Source organism: Hirundo rustica, chromosome Z (assembly GCF_015227805.2).
Source record: "Hirundo rustica isolate bHirRus1 chromosome Z, bHirRus1.pri.v3, whole genome shotgun sequence".
NCBI lineage: Eukaryota > Metazoa > Chordata > Aves > Passeriformes > Hirundinidae > Hirundo > Hirundo rustica.
In genome coordinates, this window is record NC_053488.1 from 5,890,527 (window position 1) to 5,911,190 (window position 20,664).

General features: G+C 36.0%; 1 protein-coding gene across 2 annotated transcripts in view; it reads left to right on the plus strand.

Moving 5' to 3' along the window:
- SV2C (synaptic vesicle glycoprotein 2C) overlaps nt 1-20,664 on the plus strand; it is a 121,805-nt gene that overhangs the window by 38,967 nt on the left and 62,174 nt on the right. For both annotated transcript variants that reach the window (XM_040090463.2, XM_058424112.1), the window contains exon 3: nt 15,292-15,472. In XM_040090463.2, coding sequence (XP_039946397.1) covers nt 15,292-15,472 — 181 coding nt within the window. The remainder of the gene's footprint in view (nt 1-15,291; nt 15,473-20,664) is intronic.

The window sequence follows — 20,664 nt, forward strand, 5'->3', positions numbered from 1 at the left end:
CATTCCTTTGGTTGCCCTGGAGGGTCGGGGGCCTGGGCAGGGGGGTCTGGGACCCCAGCCCAGAGCCCAGGGCTCAGAGAGACACTGGCGTTGATTTCAGTCCATGGGAGAGGCTTCTTGCACTGCAGGAAGCATTGCAGGCCACAAGAGTGTGAAAAATAGTAGTTTAGAATATCACAGGGTGAAAAAACAGTGGGTTTGGGATTTTTGGCATTGAAGTGAATGGGGCAAGATGGAGAATTTAGGGAGTTGTCTCTTTCTTCTTCATTCTTGTTCCCTCACTCCATTTCAGCAGTGACGTTGGCACAAAGTAGTGAGGATTGGGTCAGAGTAAAGATGACCTTTTTAGTAATAGTGATAGACATTGGTAATAAATAGTAAATAAAGAATACATAGCAATTAGTATAAAAGATAAGGACAGCCCAGAGACAGGAGGAGTCACCAGATGTCCAAGCCGCGGCAAACATCTTTTGGACACTGAGAAAATTGTAAGATAAGAGCTAATAAATGAAGCATGTAACCTTGATGACTCCGTCTTTTCCTGCGTTTGGCTCAGAGCTTTGCAGAGAGCCAGGACTCTAAAACCACCTGAATGCCGGGGAATTTAAGCTCCTGAAAAGGAGCCCCCGACAACCTATGACTAAAATACATGCTGCAGATGTTACACTTCAGTAAACTTTTAAAGGAAAGGAGGGTTAAAACTCATGGGTTGTACATAAGCTTGGTGTTTCAAACCAGACTAGTGTCTAAATTAATTTAGGAAAAATCATATAGCTTGAATTATTTTTTCTCCTCCTGAGATCTGGCAGAAATCTGGAAGCATGTGACAAAATGCTGGTGAATAAAGGGCTGCACAACCTGAGTTTGACAGGAGTATTTTTTAAAATATTCATGCATCTACATGCTACTGGGATTATTTATTAGTTAAGAGGTTTGACTTTTAATAGAGTGTCAGAAAACTGTCGTTATACCACAGTGAATAAAACGCCTTCTGCTGCTGTAAGTAGTTATCTGTGTATAACATCGTTGCCTTTTTTGTTAAATATTAGTATAGGTCATTAGAAATGGATGAGATTTATTGCATGCTACTGCATGAAATACCGTGGGAGAAGGTGAGTGTCTTCTGGTTATATTCCAGTTATTAGTATGGTACTGCCTCTGTCATGACACAATACACCACAAGTGACATAAAATAAAGGAAACCCAGGCTCTGTTACTCTATTTTTTACTGTTATGTTGACCTAGTAGATGTACTCTTGGACACTTGAGAATTCCAGGGAAAACCCCTTTTTAAAAATTATTAATATGGAAAACATGTTGAAGATTTTTTAAAAAATATTTTTTTTATTTTGGGGACAGGAAAAAAGACTAATATCTAATTTTTTAATGTGGACACTTGGCCAAGGTATAAATTTTATTCAAGAGAACACAGATATCAAAAGAAGTTAGATACTTAGATACGATCTGGTATATATAAAATAAAATATATAATATATACAGTAAAAGCATCTAGATAAAGATGGAGCTACTTACTGGATCCATATCAGACATTTGCTTGTGAGGAATCTCACTGAAGTAACGGTGAGAGTCTGTTGCACTTACAGTTAATAGCAGTAATAAAACTTTAGCAGCAGTAGAAATATTTAGAAATAGAACTGCAGTCATTGAAATGCATTCTAAATATTCCAGAACAAGGTGAAAATTGGCCTGTAGGATTAATGTCTTACTCCTTCAGAAGGAGATGCCAGAAATACAAATGCCATCATGCATACTGGTCATCTTTGGTACAGTTCAGCTCCCTTGGAAATGACATTATTAAAGTCCTCCTACTACAGTGCTTTTTCCACTTGCCTTCCAAACATTTTTTTGAGGGAGAAAAATTAAGAGACAGATCCTTATAATTTCGAAGCTGTTACAATATATGGACCAGTGAAAATGGTGGTTATGTCTGGTTTTGTTTTCTGAGGGGGAAAAGGGAACAGTGGAGGGAATATGCCATGTGATTTTGGCTGTTATGACCTGGACTAAACCTGTATCACATGGAGCATCATGGACTGTAATGACACAGGACTGGGGAGCACAGATCTGGACTATTAATGAAATACAGTGTACTCAGTCCTCTGTGCTAGTGCAGTGTCCCACGATAAACCACTATGTAAGGTGGGTCACAGCTGCCCTCCTTTTCTGAGTGTGATGTTCCCAAACCACCTCATTGAAGCCAGTATTAAGAGGGTGGACAGACCCATTTCAAATGCTTTTCCTCTTTTAGGTTGTTTCTGCAGGCACCTCTACTGCAAGGACCCATAAGTATCATTGAGTCCAACCCATTGTTCTGCTCAGGGCAGCCCCAAAAATCACACCACCTGCCTGAGAACATTGTCCAAACACCTCTTGAGCTCTGTAGGGCTGGTGTTGTAACCACTATTCTGAGGAGCCCCTTCCAGTGCCCAGCCACCCTCTGGGGGAGGAACATTTTCATGGCATCCAACCTAAACCCTCCCTGGTACAGCCTCATGCCACCTCCTCAGGTCATGTCACTTGTCACCAGAGAGATCAGTGCCTGCTCCTCTGCTTCCACTTGTGAGGAAGATGTAGACTGCAATGAGGTCTCCCCTCAGACTCCTTAAGGCTGAACAGAACAAGTGGTCTCAGCCACTTCTCATAAGGCTTCCCCTCAAGGCCCTTTATCATCTTCATTGCCCTGCTTTGGACAATTTCTAGTAGTTTATTGGATTTTTTTTTAATTGTGGCACCCAGCAGTGCCCCAGCACTGGGGGTGAGGCTGCCCCAGTGCAGAGCAGAGCAGGACAATCCCCTCCCTTGCCTGGCTGACGCTGTCCCTGATGTCCCCAAGACACGGGTGTCCCTCCTGGCTGCCGGGACACAGCTGACTCATGTTTGACTTCCATATCCCTTCCATGCTGCTACTCTCCAACATTTTGTACCATTTATTTGCATAGAAAATGAAAGATAAATAATTATTGCTTGTAGTTTTCTTCAAATTTGTCTCAGAGATTTTTTGTCTAAAAGAATCAAAAATCTTTGGGCTGCTCTTTTGCTAATGGCAGGTTATTTTCTGGCTCTGCCTATCCCATCACAGATCAGCAATTTTACCATTTCTGTCCTACAAAAGTAGGCAGAAGAAAGAAATTCTTCCCAAAGGAAAAGCCTGAGGGCCGTGTTGATTTCACACATTTAATTTGGCTGTTACCTTCACTTTTTCCTCCCTGTCTCAATTACCATGGGGTCCCTGGTTGACAATACATCACTTCTTAAATCAATGAGTCAAGAGAGTGTTTAGCTCTTTTTTAACTGTTAAATGTTTAACTGCACATTTAAAATGTGATGGTGCACTCTCTTCCAAGTCTGTGGTTAATTCTGCAGCAGAGTTTAATAAAACCTGCAGATTTTCACATTCTTTGTGTAGTTTTGAATTTTGCATCTTGCATCAAGTGCTGAGCTATGAAATGAAATAGAGAATGTACAAGTTCCTCATCAACAAGGAGAAATATTTTCACAGACAAAGTGTTAAGTGTCCTTAAGACATGGACGAAGCATTATTTAATGGCTTGGTCATCACAGCTGAGTAAGTATCTTCCTATTCCTTAATTTAATCAATCAAGGATTTTTGAGCCTCTCAAAGTTTGACTTGCCTTTTTATCTTACACTATTGGTATGTTGAAGAATTGAAAGAAAACTGTATGTTATAGCAACCATTTGAAATAGCGTCTTGTTCCAGACCTTTGGCTTGTTTAAGGGAGTGTCAGTGCTGAAAAAATGTGGAACAAAAATAATTTTTTAATCTGCTCTGGCTGCATTTTAATTCAGAGGTAATTTTTTCCTAGGGTGCATCAATTCTCACTGTACTTGTTTCACTTGTTTGAACTATCAGTTTGATTGTTTCAAGTGTATAGAATATCACTACTTTCATAGCTGATGCAGAATCAAAGTGGAGGTTATACAATATTATACAATAAATACTTACACAAAGGAATAATAAAAGAGTCACTGCTACAATAGATACATGAATATGACACATATATGCTCTTAAAAGTCTTCTCTTCGTGCAAATGCTTTTTCAGCAAAAGCTATAATGGTAGTTAAGCCTGTCCAGGATATTGTGATTTACTGACATTTATAATAAAGTCTCTTGCTTGCATTTAATATTATTAATTTTTCAATGCTTTGTCAGCCCTATACAGAATGAGAAGTCTTGAGAGAAAGGAACAATATAAATGTAAGATTTTGTAGTTTCACACACCACTAACAGGCCACTGTTACTCTACTGAGTCTGGGAGGAGATACAGATTTATTATGTGAGTAGATCAATGGGTAACTTAGGGAAGTTCTGTACGTAATAATTTTTTTTACTAGGGAATCTCAGATTTTACACTCAGATCGACTTACTACTCACACTGCTAGATGGGCACTTCCATAGTGCTAACTGGAAAATGTTGTTCCCTGGCTGTACTAAACCTATAACATGTTTACTCAGCATCTACCAGCCTGCTCCAGCTAGAGGAAAAAGAAAACAGGAGGTTTTGATGACACATTACATATGTCGAGTTATTCTTGCTTAACAAGAAAACTTTACTCAGGATAAACATGCAAAGGATAAAGTGTTTTCAAAGACTCACAGAAACCTCCTTAACAGGCGGAAAGGTGTTTTTATATAGCTTTTTGAGGGGAATGCAGAAATTTGGGAGAGTACTATGAAGTAGAAAAATTAAGAAAATGGTGTAAAGTGAAACTGGCTTTACATCCATAGTGTTAAAGGTCTGCATTTTCAGTGATAGGCAAAGGTGGCTATTTGCAAATTTCTTCCTATAAGTCTATCTGGACTGAAATTATTTGCTTTATACTGGCAAGAAGTGGAGCATCTTATATCAGTTTGAGGGAGTATGGATGAATATAACCCATGTGATATGTGACTCCATTGTGCTGCATATTGCTTTTGTTTGGCATTTGTCAGACCTGCTCATTTTCACAGAGAACAAGCATTTTCCTAATCCATTAGAATTCAGGGCAATTTTCAAGGTTGGTTCTGAAGTTGCCACTAGAAAGTCAGGTTAAATGGGTATTATAAACTGATAGATGCAGTCATCTCAAAAATTTTCCATTTAGACATTATAACAGTGCCTGCTGGTACTGTGGTAAATACATAATTAAAAAGCCTGTTTAACTTCACCAGCACCTGCAGGTGTATTGGCAGCACACAGGAGATTATTCTGATCCATTATTCTTAATTCTGACTGGATTATTTAATCTGTTTTATTGACTCAAAATTGGAAAGCAGAAAAGAGATGTGGGGTGGAAGATTAATCTTTCACTCTCATACAGCTCTCTGCTAGGTGAGGTAGACGAGGCATCTTGTCAGACACTGGGAAATATGTGTTTCAGACCCTTATTAAATTTGGTAACTTGTTTTGGAACAAGTTCAAACGAATTCTGTTTCTGAAAGCAAAAAGTTTGGTTAAGTTTTAGATTTTTTTCTTTAATCTTGTTAGGCTTTTTGTTCTGTTTTTGCTTGGGGTATTTTTGGTGTAATTTTTCTTCCCACACCCTTACAGCTTATTGGAACAATGATGGTAACAGCCACTGAATGGATGGTACAAAATAAAAAGAAGATATTTTTCTCCCATTTATGAGGAAAGAAGTTTACTTCTGCACTGGAATCTAGTTACAGAAAAAAGACTTAATGGCTGATTGAGCACTGGAGAGATAACCAATGGTTAGCTCAAACGTGGAACAGAAACCACTGAGATTGTGGATTTGTTAATTAGCTCTTAGTATCACGTGTTTTGATTTACTGAGTCGGATGCATCTGTTACTGATGTAGGTTTTTTATGCTTTGGAATTTTTGTTTTAATTCAACACTAATTAAAAGTTAGTGATATTCATGGGCTGTGCTTTGTTTAGGGTCAGAAGCAGGACTAGTTGAATAAGATTAGTAAGATTAATATTCAGGCAATAAAACATGGCCAAAATGAACAGTTTTGATATGAAATGAAATGATTAGTGTAGATGACTGCACGGGCAATTTAAAGCTTTAGTGAAATATATCTTTTGGCTTTGAAATTTAATTAATCCTAGCTCATTGAGCAGTGCTATGCACTGTTCAAGCATATGCAGCATTTATAATAATTCTGATTCCCAGGACTGCCATGGAAGTGCATTTCAAATTGCAAAGTCACAGCAATTTCTACCATGACAGGGTCAATTCAGAGATGGACAAAGAATGCATTGAATTTAGCATCTAAATCTGAGAGCAGAAAAATCCAGAGGAACCTCCACAGTTGCAGTGGGATAAAACAGGAATTAGGGGGGCTAGGACAGCTTAACTAGGTGTATTTTATCCAAAGCTTGTCTGTAAGGATTTTCTTGCTAGTGCCAGAGGGAATTGTTGGATCAAAGGAAAAGATAATGTGAAAATATTATGTTCAATGATAGAACCTAGGGAATCTGTCAACAGCTTCATGTCATCACCTGGGATTACCTGAGCTTATGTTAATGTCTGTCCTCTATATATTGCATATTGGGATCTACCATCTTGTAAAATATTGTTTATATGAGAAGAAAAATACCATGTATTTGTTGGTTTTTACAGTTCCATGTTGTTAAATTTGAATGCTGATGGGCTATTTGTGCTGGAAGTAGCAAGGAATTAGTGCTTTAGTGGGTTTTTTTAATAATGCATTGTTGATTTATCTAACCAAGTAATATCTGTATGAAATAGCAGTGTGATGCTTTTTGCTGAAATAGTGTCTGTTGGTATCCAGTTTATAAAGTATTCCAATGAAGAAATGGAATAACTATGATCAAATTTTTATTCTGATAAATCTGTTATGGAATAAACAAATATTATGCTAGCATCTGGTAGGAGATAATACTTTTTTTAAAGACTTGAGTTATTGGCACGATAGCATTTTAAAAGTAGAAGTGATGATGACAATGTATTGCTGCCTTATCAGAAAATGCAGCTGTGAAGAAAATTCCTCATCCTAGCAAGTAATCTATTACCTGTCACATTCTCTGCAGCTACTGATCTTCTTCTATTATATTATTAATTTATCTAATTTGGATATGAGGATAAGCAGAAGAAGTTATTCCTTTTGTCATTATAGTGTTTCAATTAAAATATTATCTGTGTACACAAGAATGTGAGTCACTAATGAAATAATACTCCAAAACTGAGTTTTATTTAATTAATGAAAAGAAGTATCAGCACACCGGCTGGTGTATATTTTAGACATATTGTAAGGTGAATGTTACTATAAGGAATATGAATAGCATATAGAAATATAGAGCAAGAAAATACAATGTTTTTCAAAATGAACTGATAATGTAAATGTCTAGATCTGTATCACCTTGGTCTGCACTCTGTATATTAAATAAAACTAGTCTCATTAGCCCGAGAAGGGGAAATACATCAGCAAAATGCTTCATGATGGAATTAAATTGAGCCTTATGCCACCAGCAGTGCAGGCTGTAAATCTCACAACTGAGGTAGAGGAAATTAATCAAAATTAAGTATATTGGGCATATAAATAAAAAAAATATAATATGAGGATGCCAGAGGAAACAAAAAAACCCTTATTAATAACTGAATGAAATTTGTGTGAGTGATTGTTGATGGACAGTATTACTGTTATAGGATTAGAAGAGTTTTGATCAAATATTTCCAGCAATGAGTTTTCAGCTTTATGATTTCCCTCAGGATGCATCTACACCAAGTAGATTCCTAAGACATGAAAGTAATGTTCCTGGGGAAAAAAATAAGTGGTCTTGTTTTGTTTTTGGTTGTTTGGGGGTTTGTTGTTGTTTTCTTTTTGTTTGGTTTTGTTTGGGGTTTTTTTGTTGGGTTATTGTTTTTGTTTTAATTTTGTTTTCTTTACTTAATGGAGAGGATAGAACACTCTCACTTCTTTCCTTCCAAGAAAAAAATTTCTTGGCTCATCTTGGACCTTATGACCTTTGGAAGAGCAAGCTGGTCAGTTTGGGTATCCATGCCATCAGGTGATTTTTTACTTAAGTTTCAATGTTAAATCAAGAGAAGTAAATTGTAGGTATTTGTGAGTCTAAACTTTTGGTGGCATAAGATGATGTATTGCCAAATTTTGCCTTGGATTACATTCTTTCTGCTTTCTAAATATCCTAGAAGTCCTATCCACTTGGTTTCAGTTATTTTTCCACAATATTGGAGGCTCTATATTGGCTTCTATGTCTATTTCCCTTTTTGAGTTGTCTGGCAAATTTGGGCTTGATTCCTTGAAAAGAAAAAATATGGGAAGAAACCCCCAGGTTTTTGTTCTTTTTAATTTCCATTTAATATTTTGTAATCTTTTAGGCTGTATATTTTGTTTTGTGTTTGTGAGACTTCTCTTTAGAACTATAGTACTAGGCTATCTCACAACAATTTTCTTTTACTAAATCATTCATCAAATTATAATGTCTGCCACAATATTACAAACCTGTATTTTTTTTAATTGTTTGTGCCACTGATAATGTTTTTTTCTCATTATCTTAAAGATCATAAAGAGGTTTGCATGAAATACTGTTGGGTTACTTGCTCTTTTCCTGTCTATGCTGGTCAGCTGAGTATGATACTGTTTTTTCTTGGTTTTGCTTTCAGTTCCATTTTGTTGATCCATGGCTGAGATCCTGTATGCAGCTTATCAGTATTATTTGAGAACAGGATCATTTTGTGTGAAAACTGGATAGAGTTCATTTGATTTTTATTTATATAGAATTTCTGGGTTGGTATTTGACTGAATGTCATCAGATGTTTTGTAGGCATATTTGAAAGTGGTGCTTAGGTTTGGTGGGGGTTTTTTTTGTATGTTTCTTTGTTTGAGTTGCTTGGGATTTTTTCCTACTGATGGAGCAGAGAGGCTCTTTCTTGTGTTGTTTTAAATTGATGGCAGCAAGCTATCAATTGTATGAGATGTATTTTTTGTAGCTTGTACATCAGAGAATTTATCTGAGTTGTTTTCTTACGTAAATACTAAAGAAAAAGAATTTTAGAGATAAATAATTTTTAAAATTTGTTCGGGGTTGAAATAATATTTTTCAGAGTTTTTTCCCTTCATGAAAACACTAATGTTTCTGTACTGCTCAATGAGTTTAGGAAGAGATGAGGTGGCAGTTTCTTTTTCCAGTGGTCTCACTGGAATTTAGTCTTTTAAATTTATATCTTTCTTTAGTTATTATGGAGATAAAGTCATCCTTTTTTTACTGACTGTGAGGCATATCCGGAATGTGTTGTGAACTTAGCAGCTAAAAAAATACACAAAAGCAAAATGTTCTGTCATGCAAAGGCTTGTCACTTTGGAATTATTACTATTAGAGAAATAAGCACAGTGGTTACTGAGCTGCAAGTCTCCTTCTTGAAGACCCAAGGATCACTGCAGCGTGACAGGTGCTGTAAAAAGTTATATATTGAGAATGGGGAGCTCCAGCATTCATTCTAAAACAGCTTTATATCTTCCATGTATTTAAAACAGATAAACTCTATTACCCTGATTTCTAAAAATAATTCTCATAATACAAGTGAAACTTGACTATAAACGTATTGCAAAGCAAAGAGCAAAAAGCTTCAAAACAAGTGTGTAATTAAGCATCTGCACTTAGGGGTATGAAATTTCATATTGAAGCCTGTCTGCAGTTGTCTTGAAAGGGAAGGCAGGGGGAGTGGATTAGTCTGGAAAGTAGTAATAGAGAAAGAGCCTGATATGCTATGGCATTTTGGGGATTTGCATACATTGCATATTATTAGGTAAGAGAAGTCATTTAACATCTGAAGTTAAGACACAAAATGATTACTGTGAGCAACAGCTAGCGTTTAGATGAAGGAAAGTCTTGAGAAGTCTTGAACTTGGAAAGACTCATGCAAAAGTTTAGTTTTAGTTAATATAGTGTCTACCTCACATGTTGGTTGGAGAACAGTACTTACCAGCTTTTTCAGATGGCTGAACAGTTTGTGTTTTACTTTAACCACTTAGATCCACAGATTACAATTTTACTATTCTGTGTATGTAGAGCTTGTTTCACCACAGCAAGAACCATTTAGAGAAAAGAAGAAATAGTTATTACAGAGAAATATTAGCTTGTGGCAGTTCTTTATGTATGAATATTGCAGCCATGATACATCTGAGGGGATGAATGGCATAGTATTAAAATAAAAAGTGAAGATTGAATATACTGTATACATAAGTTTTAGATGTCCAAAGACAGAGGCTGTAGAAAGTTTGAGGGTTTTTGTCAATTCTGTTTTCTGTAAATCCTGTTGCAAATGAATAATTAGTGGTTATGTTTGACAGTTGCTACTATTTTCCGAGTCTTTTCCAATCAAAGAAACTGTTAACAGATTATAATTAAATACAGATCTGAAAGATTATCATCTTTAAACTCCAAATATATTGTATTATCAGGGTTAAACCAAAGATAAATCTGGATATTCTTATATTCATTATACTACTTAGGCACTGCCAGTACTTCACTATGAAATATATTCTAAACAATAGCATATGGGAAGATCCTAGTACAAGTAAATAAGCCACTGATTACATTATAATTCTTAAAAAAAAATTGTTTTGCTTCTTATGGAATTACCTTAGCACTGGATTTATAATTGCTTTTTCCAAAATATAATTTTTTTTTTGATTTTTTTTTTTTAATGAGTACTTTTTCTGGCTGTATTGTATGAATTGCATTCCTCATTCAGACAAATTACCTAAACATCGTAACAGGAAAGAAACCAACTACATGCTAGTTTTATAACTGATTTATAATAGGTTCTATTATTGCAAAAAGTTAATCAGGGAGTCCCAGAGCCTCTGAGTCTCTCTACTGTAACAAAGTCTGACTTTTCTTCCATTACTGTGTTTTTCCTGATTAAATATACTTTCAAACTGATTTCTCAGAAGGTTTTGTCTATCATTTAGATACCAGGCTATGAATTACAACAGATATCAGCAAGTAATAAAGTTATGGCAGCACAAGGAGTAAAATACTGCTTAACTGAGGTGACTGACTGCATTTAGTGTTATGTCATTGTTTAAATAGTCCATAACTAGCATTTGAATACTGAGGGAGTTCTCAGTCAGCTGCCTTGTAAAGCTAAATTCTTTCTAGCAGTATGAAAGATGTTGTGTGCATATCCATTAAAAAAAAAAAATAAAAAAAAAAAATCTAGTCATCTGGTAGCCAAAGTGTGCGCATAGTGTAAAACAATTCCAGACTCAGATTCCTTTGTCTGAAGGTAAGCATGTATTATGTACATTTGTGCTGATGTGAGATTTCTGCTGTGGAAAGTAAATACAGTTTTGTTAAAGCCTGTCAAAAAAACAACAAGAGAGATTATTTGTTTTAGCATGTCTCTTTTCAGCTGGCATTTGCCTCTTCTAAGTGCTTTTTCACAGATTGACAGGGTTACCTTTTGGGGGAAATCCAAGAAATATGATACAGATATTGTTAGAAGTCTTTATATTTTAAAATATTCAAAAATATGTTCTAAGATCAGACTGGATGTCAAACCAGTGTGTTCCTTCCACTGTATTAGATAATTTCTTTAGAGGCACGAGGGTGCTGTACTAAAAAGAAAATGAAAAGTAGCCAGTCTCATGATCAGTAGTAGCTGTTCAAAAAGGGAGTACCACCCTCAGCATCACATGCTAGGTTGGCATCTATATGTATAAATGTATACCCACACAGGTATTGTTTTGGTGATCAGTTTTTAAAGGCAATGAGAAAAGGGAACAAGTTCTGACCAACAACATGGTATTTAATTTTTATATATAGGAATTTATGTAAAATGTACTGTGAATTACGAAAGATGTGCAAAAAATTTAGTGTTATCCACAAGAGATTTATGTTCTGACCAGTGCCATAACATAATAAACAAGAGCTACAAAGGTTGGAAAGGAAATACTCATGATAATCTGATGACAACAAAATGATCATTGTATCTCATTGGTTACTTGCATTTGTTGGGTGTTCAGCTGTTTTACATAAGAGTTCTCTTTTGCCATTTGTCACTTCTATGACTTATTGTGAATATTGCTGCAGGGCAAATGATCTTAAGAAAACATTGGAAGTTGAGAGGAAGAGCACTTCCTTTACATGATGCAGGAAGGGTTTAAATTAAAATTTACAGGGAGGAGAACTTCAATCTATCCCACTCCTGACATTTTGATACCAGTGCCAACAAGAGATGCCCAGAGCCTGGAGAATCTTTGGAGTCCAGCAGGTTTAGATAAGGAAGAAGTCCTTCATTATGAAGGCACTGGAACAGATTGTACAGAGAAGCTGAGAATGCACCATCCCTGGAAGTTTTCAAGGCCAGGGTGGATGGGGATCTGAAAAATCTGGTCTAGTGAGGAGTGTCACTGCCCGTGGCAGGAATTGGAAAGAGATGACCTTTGAAGGCCCTTACAACCCAAACCATTCTGTCATTCTATGATTCTCTTACAATAAAGAGAGACAGAAAATACCAAATAGAAGTAAGATAGGAAAATGCACTGAAACATGTATTGTTTGTAGCTGCAGCAGGTTCAGGATGGAAGGGTTACAGATCTTGGGTCAAGGAGAGGGTTTGTGCAAAGACTACAAGGCAATTAGGAAAAAATTGGAAGTTAATGTAATGGGAAAGAATAACATAATGCTGCAGCTCAGAGAGCATCTTATTTATAGCAGTTTATTGACAGGATGAGAATATTATTTTTAGCAGCATCTTCTGAATGTTCTTTAGGAGAATTACATCAGTATAAGAGTCCAGAACACAGTACAACGACCGAAGGATTTGTCAGCTAAAAGAAAGGTTAATGTTTTTAAACTCAAGGCTTGGAAACATTTTTCATACATTGTTCAAAGCATTTTGATATTTTTTGTGCATCACAAGGAATGTAAATTGGTAAAATGAGGGTTATTTGCATAGAAATATTTCAAAGTTATCTCTATAAAGAAATTAAAGGCTATTTAATTTGCCTTCTCTGTTTCTTGTATTAGAGTTGACTGGGAAAGACCAATAATACTTATACAGAAAAGAATGTCATGAATTTCACCATAAGAATAAAAATTAACTATTTTTTTCCTTTTTGACATCTGTCTGCTGGCAATGCAGCTATTTGACTATCTTTGTTACATTATTTCCACTGCTATTGACAAGCAAGCAGAAGATCTGTTGGATGGAGTTTTCAAACTGCTTATGAGCAGAAATCCACCTGCAGCATTGTACAGTAACTTCAACCACGGGAGAGATCTTAAAGCAGTTGAACAAATATGCTAAGTTACCCACCAATCTTTGTCTTTTTAGAACCAGAAAATACATTATACATATGCATTTACAGGAAAATCTCAACTATTGGAATAAAATTTCTGATCAGGATGAAAAAGCTATCCAATAAATGGCTTCTTCTAAACACTTCTAAACTGAAAAAGAATATTGTGAAGCCTCCGTCTTTCCTGGGGTAAGCAAAGTAAACAAAAATGCCTTAGTAATTCTGCAAATTCTGGATTTATCCACATTATCATCAGTATTCTTTGATGGAAGTCTAAGAACGCAGCAACATATAGAAAATATCCATTGACAAAAGTTATTTTTAGAAGACACTTAACAGTTGTTCTTATGGAGTTTGTTGTATTAGCAATTCTCCCGTGATGAGCAGCGTTGGATCTGTTATCTTGTCCTGAGATTAGATGTGGCTCTGAAAAATCTGATCTAGGGGAAGGTGCCCCTACTCGTGGCAGGGGATCGGAATTTAGGTGGTCTTTAAGGTCCTTTCCAACCCAAACCTCTTCCTCATCCTGATTCTCTAATCTTGTTAACATGTATTTAACACAATGTGTATCCTATCATAAAAATATCCTATTTTAAATTATGTCTTATAAGGAAACAGCAGTGGAAACTACTTGTATGAGACATGAGAGGAAATAGGAACAATTCAAGGTCTATAAAACCCTGCAGATGTCAGCACTTCAGATGTTATCACCTGTAACTCCAGGAATGGAAATACTGATGAATAAACTCTACACTGAAATGAATTTAACCAAGCCCAGGCTTTTCAGCTTCCTTTACCATCCAACTACCTTCTGCAGGGCAGAGGTGATTTTTTTGGAGGCCAGAATTTCACAGCAATTAGAGTCCAGCAGAGATGCTGGAGAATTTGTCCATTCTTGAGACTAATCAAAAGGAGAAACATAACAAGGATTTCTAGTGTTTTAATTACTCCTAACACTTTTGTAATTAATTCCTGCTCTGAAGAAGACATGGAAGATGGTAGCAGTGTGCAGGATGTATAAAGCCTAACCAGGGAAGTTCAGCATGAAATTAGATGGAAAAAGATTTCAATTTATCAAACACAATGCAATATTAATGGTTCTGTCAAAAACTTGGGAATTATTTTTTCCTTCTGACAGTCTGCTCAATGTGTTGTACATCTTTGTCAAATGTTCCATAGGGTGTTTGGAAAGGAAATTATGTACAATGTGGTAAGATGTGAACAGTCAAAATGTTAAATATTTTAACTCATCTTTCTGTGAGAAAGTACATGTGGAAACCATAATTTATGTTTAAAAAAATCACCCCAACATTATTTTCGCTATTTCATTTTAATAAATGTAGCTAAACTGTAATATATCTGTTTAAAATTATTGGGAAGGAGGAACACAACAAAAACCCCAAACAAGTCAAGAACATCACAATGCTTTTGCTTTGAAAGGACATTGCCTTTTTAAATAAAGAAATACACTGAAGCAGGAGGAAAAAAAAATCAAAATGGATGTCTTTGATTCTTTAGATCTCAGGTGGAAATTGTTTGGTTTACAATCAAATTTCTTTAGATTTAGCACATATTACTTCCTGTGATCCCAGTATTTAATCCCCTGCAGAACTGCTCATATTCTAGAGATGTTCAGACAAATTATATCTGTAGGGGAAGTAATAATTTTTTGCATGAATTACCATGAATTCATTCTAATGCTGAAAAAATAGTGGCATTTTCTCCTTGTATTTAGACTTTTTCACCTGCATGTTTATTTTTTTTTGCTGGAGGCACCTTGCTTAATATTTATATTGAGGGTGTCTGGCAACACATGACAAAGGCAGTAGGAAATCTGTTCTCTCTAGATAAATTTGCAAAACTGCATATAATTTCTATTCAGTGAGAAAGGATAAAATCATCTGTAGACTATTCTTTCTGTGAATATAGAAGGTGAACTGATTTTGGTGTGGTGAATTGTGGTCAATTATGTAGCTCACAAAACATCTCTTTTTTGTATTTTTGTGTATTACAGGTAGCATAGTGTACCTTGGGATGATGGTGGGGGCATTCTTCTGGGGAGGCTTGGCAGACAAGGTGGGAAGGAGACAATCACTCCTGATATGCATGTCTGTCAATGGATTCTTTGCCTTCCTTTCATCCTTTGTCCAGGGCTATGGCTTCTTCCTCTTCTGTCGCTTGTTTTCTGGATTTGGGTAAGCGCCTCTGGTTTTGTTCATTTTCACATTTCTCTGTGTTAATAAAACTTTTCTGTTTGCAAAAGCACATTATTTATTGTAGAAATACAGTCTGTTTCAGTGGTGAGAGGATTAAGCAAGTTAGCTACTACACTCATAAACAACAGCCTAAAGGGGAAGTATGATTTTGGAGGAAAGACACAGGCTGAAAACTGTGAGACTGAGCTTGTTCCTATTTTGCAGAGGATTTGTTTTGTGAACTTGATCAACTTACTTCACTCTTTTATGCCTCAGCTTCTTTATGTACAGTATTTTGTTCAATCAGCAAAATAACACTCTCCTCACAGGTGTATGCTAAGATTTTGGTAATATTTGTAAAGTATCTAATGTCTTTGTGTGCACAATATTGTTTATAATTGCATCAAGATAGTCAAATTTAAACAGGGTCCTAACTGCACCAAATGTTATTGTTCTCTCTGAAAGAATAGTGTTTATGGACCCGTGTTTTCTTTATTTTTCATTTAAATAACTTCTGAGTGATTAAATTTATAAGCCTAAAATTTTTGAGCAGAGATAGAAATACATAAGTAAATTACTGTGAGAAAGCCTCTACCTTTACTGAACCCTTGAATGAACAAGAGCTCTGTTCTGTAGACTGCTTAGTTTAGCACTTCTGGTCATTGCTTGATTCAGATTAAGATCCCTAATTACAGTTCCAATTCTGAGCACTATCAGTCTTTAGTGTGCTGAATAGACAGGATGTGGTGAGAGCACAGAAACTGTGTTGTGAGGTCACGTGCATGAACTCCACTGCTTTTATGGTTTGTTACCTTTTTGTTACGTAGCCTTTGTTCAGCATTGCAGTTGTGTGATATTTGTGTTTTGAGAAATCCTTTTAACTGGTCTGAAGTAGGCTAAGGCTCAACATGAATACCAAAAAGAAATTACCATGGACTCAGTAGTTTTAAACTGATTTAGGAAGAGGAATAGATGGGCAAGAGGAGACAGAAAAATGTGAGGAGTTCTCTAGCTAGAAGAATCTCCTTCATCTGTCACCAGATTGTCAGATAGGACTTTATAAGACAACAAGGGGAAATGGCAATATTCTAATTCCTAAAAACCCCAAATCCCATAAAAACCAGAAATTTAAAAAATCCTGTATCACAAGCCACCATCAGTTCCAGGAGCTATGTTTTTTCACTCAAAGGAGAAACACTACAGATCATGTTTCATGACATTTTCACTCTTCTGTGATCCTGGCAAATTAAAAAACTTGTTGTATTATGCTTAGTCTGGCCAGTTCTCTGGGGCAGGTCTGGACCCTTATGCTACAAAACTTTGGTTTTGGGCAGACAGGTTTGGCTTTAACCTAAATTGTCCCTTTTGGGGGATACTGCAAAATATGTATTTATTATGCCTCATGAGAAACTTGCTTGCACCATTTCCTCCTCACCTGTCCAGGAGCTTTTACAGTAAGAGTCCAAGCCAGTAGCTTACCTTATGATACTTGTATGTCCTTGATTGGGAACCATGTTCTCTTGTGTACCCAGCTGACAATTAATGGTCCTTGAAGGAGCAGGCCCTGCATATCTGTTTCCTATTGTTTCCCCATTCTGTTCAAGGTCCTCCTACCTCATCTTTGAGAGCTACATGACTAGTTCATAGATAATTTGTCACCATGTACTATGGACTTGTACTATTGGTCACTATGGACTCTCCAAAACAAAACAATCTCCAAACCAAGCAAACAACAACAACAACAAGACAGCATGAACAGCAGACTCATTCCTCATAGCAATTACTGCAGAGAGAGGCTCATGGCTAGCTCATATTTGCTGTTTTCTTCAAAGATTGGACTTTTCCCCTGAAGAATCCCCCTTCAGATGTTACCAGGGTAGCAGTGTGAAAGTCCTGAGGTCTCTAGAAAAGAATCTGTTTCTCAGACCCTCAAGATGAGGAAAATCTCATGTTGATGGGTGTTTCCCCTTTTCCAGTCAATGGGCACCTCACCAAATTGCCACAATTTCTTAGGTATGGAGGATGGTGGCTTAGAAACTTTGCCTTCCAATTCCATCAGGACCCACTGATGTACCTTACCAGGTCCCATCAGCCTGTGTGCCACTAGACTGCTTAGATGTTCTCAAACCTGATACTCCCCTACTGTGGGATGTTGTCATTCTTCCAGCTTCCCTGCCTTGCCTTCTGCAGCTGGTGTGAGTGGAGCTCTTCACAATGCAGACTGAGGGGAGAAAAAAAAAAAAAAAAAAAAAAAAAAAAAAAAAAAAAAAAAAAAAAAAAAAAAAAAAAAAAGTTGTTGAGCGCCTCAGCCTCCTCCATATCCAGGTAACCAGGTCTCCAGTTTCCTTTGGAAAAAGGAACACATTTTCCATGGTTGTCTTGATGACATTCCACTGTACCTCTGTTTTAAAGGGAGGATGCTTTGTTCCAGTAATTTTTTGTGACTCAAGAGCCCAACTAAGAATTAGGATGATTTCAAGGAATGATCTGAATAATATGTTTTAAAGGCAAAACAGTACTGTTAGCCAGACTGGAGAGGAGTAGAAGTTTTCTGACAATTTCTTTTAATTAAAAATCATTGAAATATGAAGAAGTACTCAATAAAATCATTTAGGTATATAGAGTTTAAACAGCTCCCTTATCTTCTAGATAACAATAATAATAATAAAAAAAATTAAGAAGCATGAAAAATAGAACCAGCATTTGATAGAAGATTTTATTTATTAAAAATACCATAAAATATATTCTTCTCATAATCACTTGCAGTGAAAATATGTTTATAGAAGTAAAACATTCAGGGAAAAAAATACCCCTTTAATTACTTTTTCCTCCATTCTTAAACTGAAAAAACCCCTAAAACTAGTAAAACTTTTGCAGGCAAAAAAAAGAGATTGTGGATGGAAATCAGTATAGATAATATCAAGATACTGCTGCATATAAAGTGTTGAGACATACAAAATTCTGAAAGGTAAACTTAAGCTAGACAAAAGAATGAAGAAATGTTGGAAAGTCTGCAAAATCATTTCCTTTTCCAAAAAATAATATCAGAACTGTGATTCTTCCATTGATCAATTGAAAATCAAAATTCAAACAGAAATTGAATCCGAAAACCTGATAAAGTTTTATGGCTTTAGACATGGTTTCCTACAAATTGAAAAGATCTAGAAAAGAAACTGTAAGTTGTATTCATCATTAGCCATTGGGAGAAGGCACAAATATTTATCATCAAAAAGCACCTTTTTCTGTCTGAAAATGTCAAACGAAAATTTCTCTGATACAGAACACGACTCACAAAATAGCTGTTAACTTGAATGAGGCTGGAGCTGTTGTCTGAACAAAACTACCACCATAAGATATTGTTCTCAGCTACGTCATTTTATTCCATTTCTAAAAAACATGAATCTGTCAGTTTTTATATTTTTGATACTGATAATTTTAGATACAATTTTTTTTTTAAGTACAACAACTAAATTTATAATAAGGTGATCAAAACATCACAACAGATTTGTCTCATCCCAGTAAATTTCATTTTGGTTGCTTTGAGATATGCAGAGATTATATAATTTGGTGAAAAAAATCATGCTTATTGAGCCCAAATATTAATTCTAAAACAAAACAAAGTTTTCCTACAGTGACAACTAGCAGAAATAAATATCTTGAGTTGAACTACAATTTAGAAATTTTTTCAGACAACTTCATATGTTTGCACCTGGTAGAAAGTTAATCTTACTTCTGAGAAAAATAAACATTGATGAATGAATGTGTCTTATTTTAAAAGCACACAGCATTTCCAGATTGCAAAGATTTCTTTCCATTTTCTGGAATTACCAATTTGGCCAAATTTCTTCTTCAGGCCCACAGCAATATGAGGAAATGCAGGTTAGACATTGTTAACTGATGTAACTAAAAGCTATTATTTTCCCCTCGTGAATGTTATGTTATCCCTTGTGAATAAAAGTCTTTCTCAAGATGTATTAAGGTAACATTCCTTTTCCAGTCTGCTTTAGACTATTCTTCATTAAATCTGAGACTTACCTTCAGGTGGTTTTCTTCATCCTTCCTTAGATAATCTCTAAACCTTCCTGCAGTACTCCTACATTACTGGGATTTACCACAGAGTGCTGGTGTCACTACAGTAGAACAAAACTCATAATTCAGATGATATTCTCTCAAATTTTTCATGTTTTCATGTGGAATCAAAAGTTGGCAAAAATCCAAAACTATGAATGTAGTTCCCTGTAACTTGCAGTTTCGATGGGTTGCCTATATAAGTCCACACATGCTTTTACCAGCAGTTTTGTATATTATGTCTAGTGTATATTATGGCAAGAAACACTTAGGGTTGTCTATCCACCCCTCAGAGCCTATGACATGAAGGGTACACAAGTAGTCTATATACATAACAACTGCAAAAATGTTCTAACAGAGATGTAGACCATGTGGGAACAGAACAAGATGGTTGGCCTACAAGGAGTTCCTTCAGGAACTTCAGATCTAGACCAACATCCAGCTTGTATAATTCTATGTCATCTGTATTTAGTATCGTCTTGTATTTATCTTTTACCTCTTCATATCCACGTTCCACTTATTTTTCATGAAGTACCTTGTATCCTCTCACTCTCACAAGGTTGTAATCTTCTGCCTCTGATTCCTCTTCAGCATCCAGCTGTGTCCTACCTAAGGCTATCAGTGTTTTTACATTGTGAGCTAATGAATAGCTCTGCAGGTGACTGGCTTCAAAGCTGATAGGCTGTGCCAAAAGGGATATATGCTTCTCAGTGAAGCCAAGTAAGCAGTTGGCAAGGTCTGAGCTCCACAAATAGCTTTGATTCAGTCCTTGCAGCTTCAGATGGGGATAAAGGTTGATGAATCTAAACCTCAGAGAGAAGTGGTCTTCCCTAAACCTTCCCTTCCCTTAGAGAAGACAGTATTCTTATGAGGAAAGGAAGATTAAACAAAAGGGAGAAAAAGACTAGACAAGGGTAAATAAAGAGAGAGTGCATGACAGAAAAGAAATTATAAGAAATATTACAGAATCATGGTATAATTTATGTTGGAAAGTATCTTTAAAATAATTGAGGTCAATCATCTACCTAATACTGCCAAGTCCACCACTAAGCCTTATTCCTAAGCACCTCATCTACACATACTTTAAAACCCTCCAGGGGTGGACATTCCACACTTCCCTGAGC